The sequence below is a fragment of the Triticum dicoccoides genome, chromosome 1B (assembly GCF_002162155.2).
Source record: "Triticum dicoccoides isolate Atlit2015 ecotype Zavitan chromosome 1B, WEW_v2.0, whole genome shotgun sequence".
Classification (NCBI taxonomy): domain Eukaryota; kingdom Viridiplantae; phylum Streptophyta; class Magnoliopsida; order Poales; family Poaceae; genus Triticum; species Triticum dicoccoides.
In genome coordinates, this window is record NC_041381.1 from 558551906 (window position 1) to 558556311 (window position 4406).

The 4406-nt window shown below is 51.1% G+C and overlaps 1 protein-coding gene across 2 annotated transcripts; it reads right to left on the minus strand.

The window, feature by feature from the left end:
• Positions 1 to 821: 821 nt before the first annotated feature.
• LOC119308384 (L-ascorbate oxidase homolog) lies at positions 822 to 3099 on the minus strand. Of its 2 annotated transcripts, none has more exons than XM_037584517.1 (3): positions 2958 to 3099; positions 1389 to 2810; positions 822 to 1298 (listed from the first exon to the last, which is right to left on the minus strand). In XM_037584517.1, exons 2-3 carry the CDS (start codon positions 2762 to 2764, stop codon positions 995 to 997), a joined length of 1680 nt encoding a protein of 559 aa, XP_037440414.1. In that variant the 5' UTR covers positions 2765 to 2810; positions 2958 to 3099; the 3' UTR covers positions 822 to 994. The 2 variants fall into 2 exon arrangements, with proteins under 2 accessions (XP_037440414.1, XP_037440408.1); XM_037584511.1 differs by having other exon boundaries at positions 1389 to 2841.
• Positions 3100 to 4406: the final 1307 nt, after the last annotated feature.

Sequence of the window (4406 nt, forward strand, 5' to 3'; positions counted from 1 at the left end):
ACCCCAATAGGAAAATCGACTTACCCAAACAGGGGCAAGTCAAAAATTCAGCCTAAGCAAAAAAATTGACTTATCCCAAACAGGGGCAAGTCAAAAATTAATGTATAATAGTTTCTAAGAAAATAGTGTAAGAATAACGAAACAACATAGGAAAGAAAACATCACAAATCTTGACAAAAAAATCAACTGTCCAAAAAATGACTTACCTAAATTTAAAATATCAGGCGACCTGATTTTATATAAAAATTTGGTGTTGCTAAATATTAGTCGACTGAGACTTGGTCCGGTCTCAATCGATTATATATTCGTGAGATCATGTATGAAGATTCGTGCAACTAGTGTAAAAAAGTCTTACATTATGAGGCGGAGGGAGTATTTCTTTTTTATCTAGCATTATATTACTTGATTGAGACTTGGTTAAGTCTCAGTCAACTGAGACCTGGCCATACCCTAATTTATTTAATCAAGTCTACATAAGAAGAAAAAAGGAAAAGTGATAATGAATTTTTCTGCACGAATCTCCATGCTAGATCAAAAGAATATAGTATCGACCGTGACATAACGAAGTGTCAGTCGACTGAGACTTAGCAAAACTGTAAAATTTAACAATAACAGGTAGTTAAATGATGTGGTAACCTTTATAGTAGCTCCCATTACAATGATTTGAGAGGGCATATATGTGGAGATTATTCGTTCCCAGCCGGCCGGTCCAGCCGATCCTTAATTTTCTTTCCAACATGTATACGTTTCTTCCGTCGTTGTTCTTTTGAGAGGGGTTAACTAGCCCCCATATGCATGCTTAGTTATATTCCACCAGAGCAAAAAAGAAAATCGATCGCCAAGAATTACAACAACAGTAACACAATTACACAACACACAAGAATGGAGTACGTACATATACATACAATAATGGAAACAAACTCATGGCCTAGACCTCCTCGTGTACATCACTCATTTCATATCTGTCAATGGATTAATTAGTTGGATCAGGACTTCAGGCGGGGAGGTAGGACGGCGGCATCGGCAGGCCGACGACCTTGCCGCAGCGGAGGGCGTTCTCTGGCATGTTGTACTCGTCGCGCAGCGACCTCGCCGGCGAGACGACGCTCATGTAGAGCTGCTCCCCGAGGTAGTGCCTCTCCCACAGGTTGGTCCTCACGTTCCACATCCCCGCGTTGTCGAACGTCAGCATCACCGCCGACCACGACCGCGGGTACACCTGGATCGTGTGCCTGCTCACCGCGTCCAGCAGGTTGTACGTCTTCCTCTCCGCCGGCGTCCACTTCCCCGGCCCCATCCTGCAATAATCACATGCATCAACTCCATTTCCATTCCATCGGCGCCGCCGCCCGTACATGCAATGCATGCATGAGTACAAGAAGGGTTACCCGACGGCGAAGAAGGCGTAGCCGTCGATGTGGACGGACTCCATGCTCTTCTCGGGGTTCTCGAAGACGACCTCGATGAAGGTGCGGAACTCGGCGCTGATGACGTTGGGCACGACGTGCATGGGGCCGTTCACGGCAGGGGGTTCGTCGCCCATCTGGTTGTACTTGAACACCTGGTCGCTGACGTTGAAGTACTCGGCGAGCTTCAGGGGTGTGTCGGCGTTCACGTGGGACACGCCGTTGAAGCCGTACCTGAGCTTGCCGTCGATGTGGCCGCGGGTGACCATGAGCTTGATGGTGCGGGTGATGTTGATCTGGCCGTAGTGGTAGGACCCCTGCGGGTTGGGACGCGCCGCGCTGGCCGTCAGGTTCCACCGGAAGGACCTCCACTGGTTGATCGACCAGGCCCAGCCGGCCGGCGGCTCCGGGACGTTAGCCGCCGGCGGGGTGTTGGAGCCGGCGTAGCGGATGACGGCGGAGACGGAGCTGGGGCCAGCCATGAACCTGGTGGAGGCCACCATGAGGTAGTCCGCGGGCTTCTGGTCGGCGTCGACGAGGACGGCCATGCACTGGCCCACGTGCACGTCGAGCGACTCGTACATGCCCTGTATCGTGTGGGAGCCGTCCATCTCCACGAGCTTCATGTCGTGGCCCTGGATGCGGAAGTTGAGCGACGACTTGATGCCGACGTTGCAGATGCGGAGTTGGTACGTCTTGGCGGCCTCCCAGGTGAACATGGGCGGGTCGGCCGCCTCCTTGCCGCCCCTGCCGTTGATGAGCACGCCCGCGGGGCGGCCGAAGTTGCGGCCGGCGTCGAGGAGGCTGGCCATGACGGCGTGGTCCTTGGTGAACCAGTCGCCGATGAGGACCTGCAGGTCGTCGGCGGGCGGGTCGTAGGGGACCGGGATGAGGAGGCGGCTGACGACGCTGATGAGGCCGAAGCCGCCGACGACGCGCTGCATGCCGATGGAGGGGAAGTAGAAGAAGGTGCCGATCTGGTCCTTGGGCTGCCAGTGGTAGGTGTAATTGGTGCCGGGGGCGACGGGGCAGTTGGTGCCCGGGAGGCCGTCCTGCCACGAGTTCTTGCGGTGCTGGATGCCGTTCCAGGTGAAGAGGAGCGGCTGGTCCAGCTCGTTGAAGACGTTGACGACGATGTTGTTGTTGGAGGAGCAGTTGATCCGGGGGCCCGGGAACTCGCCGTTGATGAGGATCACCTTCTGCGGCGTGCCCACGATGTTCTTGGTCCCGTACGTCACGTGCCACTCCATGAACACGTACGGGTCCTCGGCCCGGGCCACCGTCGTGGACAGCAGCAGCAGCGCCAGCAGGAGGACGGCCCCCGCCGCCGTCCCGCGCATTGTCATCGTCGTCGCCATCAAGATCAGGATCGGTGGCAGCAGGCGGGCGGGCTAGCTGGACGGCCTGGCGAGCGCTATATATCAAGTTCTGCTCTCTACATCACAAAATACGAACACATTCGAATGAATTGATCGGAAACCGCATGCATCCGACGACGATTTGTAGGCATGCCTTTGATGAATGATGCATGTATGCTGGGTGCGTGCGTACCTTGAAGGATTGTAATGTAGGAGTTGCGGGCGGCGGGATAGGTGGGACTATGAGGAGGCCATGGAAGACGTCCCCTGGTTGTCGTAGGGGTAGGACGGTGAAGGATGGGCAGGAAGGAGACCGGGGAGGTCAACCGGGGAGCTTCGGGGTGACGAGGGGACGCCGGGGCAGGGACTTATAGCTGCCGCCGCGCATGGCGGGGCAAAGGAGCGGTGCCGAGGAATGGCCGGACGCAGGCATGCAGTGTGTCTGTCTTGCCGCCGTTGCCGCTCTGTCCCTGTTTAGATCCGTTCCAGCGTCTTCCCGGCCAGTTCGGGCCAGGGCAGCCCAGCACGCACATAGCTGCAGCCAGCCTTAGATCATGCCATGTTGACAGGTTTTGGCGCAGAAATGCCTTTTTGTGCTCGAGCTACATGGAGGTCCTTTTTTTTGAAAAATTAAAAAAATGTTTGAATGATTCAAAAAAAATTGACGAAAAAGGAATCCAGAATATCATACAGATGCATACTCCATGTGTGCAAATTTTTATGACAAAATACATTGACACGCGAGCTCCACAAAAAAGACAAACTAATGATTTTGAACACACAGTGAACAGTGTGTGCTCTGTTCACTATATAAAAGCAACGAATTTTCACTCTCTTTTTTGTGTGTATCTCACAAATTAATGTATTTTCTCATGAAATTTTGCACACATGTAGTACGCATCCATATGTCAATGTAATTTTTTCAGAATTTTTTAAATTTTAAAATGTGATTTTTTGAATGTTTCATAAAAGGTGCTCCATGTAGCCCGAACACCAAACCCGGTTTTGGCGTGCTTTTGTTTGAAGTAACTTGTACTCCCTTCGTTCCTAAATAATTGTCTTTTTAGTGATTTCAAATGGACTACTACATACACATGTATATAAACATATTTTAGAGTGTAGATTTACTCTTTTTGCTCTGTATGTAGTCACTTGTTGAAATCTTTAGAAAAACAAATATTTAGGAACGAGGGAGTACTTCTCACGGTAGTATACATGTGCTTCACATGACAATGAACTTGTATCTCGCACGCTGTTCACATAACAGTTTTGCCCAGGCAGTACACATGCACACACTATGCATTATGTGAGGAAAAACTGAAAAGCGATGCCAGAAAAAGAGAAAAACACGCCAGGCGTCAGCCAGCCGATCCTTCATGTGGGATCAATCCCCTTGCAAACTAAGTTCCTTGACGATCTTCGCGCCAGAAGATCTACTTGTCAAGGGCCGTGGATGGTCATTGGTGACTTTAACATGATTCTCCGTGCCTCCGAGAAGAACAATGAGAATCTTAATCGTAACATGATGAATAAATTCAGATCCTTCGTTGACGACAATGAGCTTAAAGAGCTCTATATGCATGGCCGACGCTTCATCTGGTCTAGCGAAAGGGAGGTGCCAACCCTAACGAAGATAGATAGA

What these genes read in the sequence shown, in the direction of transcription:
- LOC119308384 (XM_037584517.1), bottom strand. Translation starts at nt 2,764, where the DNA reads ATGGCGACGACGATGACAATGCGCGGGACGGCGGCGGGGGCCGTCCTC. An exon ending in TACGCCTTCTTCGCCGTCGG is followed by an intron (nt 1,299 to 1,388) that starts GTAACCCTTCTT and finishes TGATTATTGCAG; the next exon opens with GATGGGGCCGGGGAAGTGGA.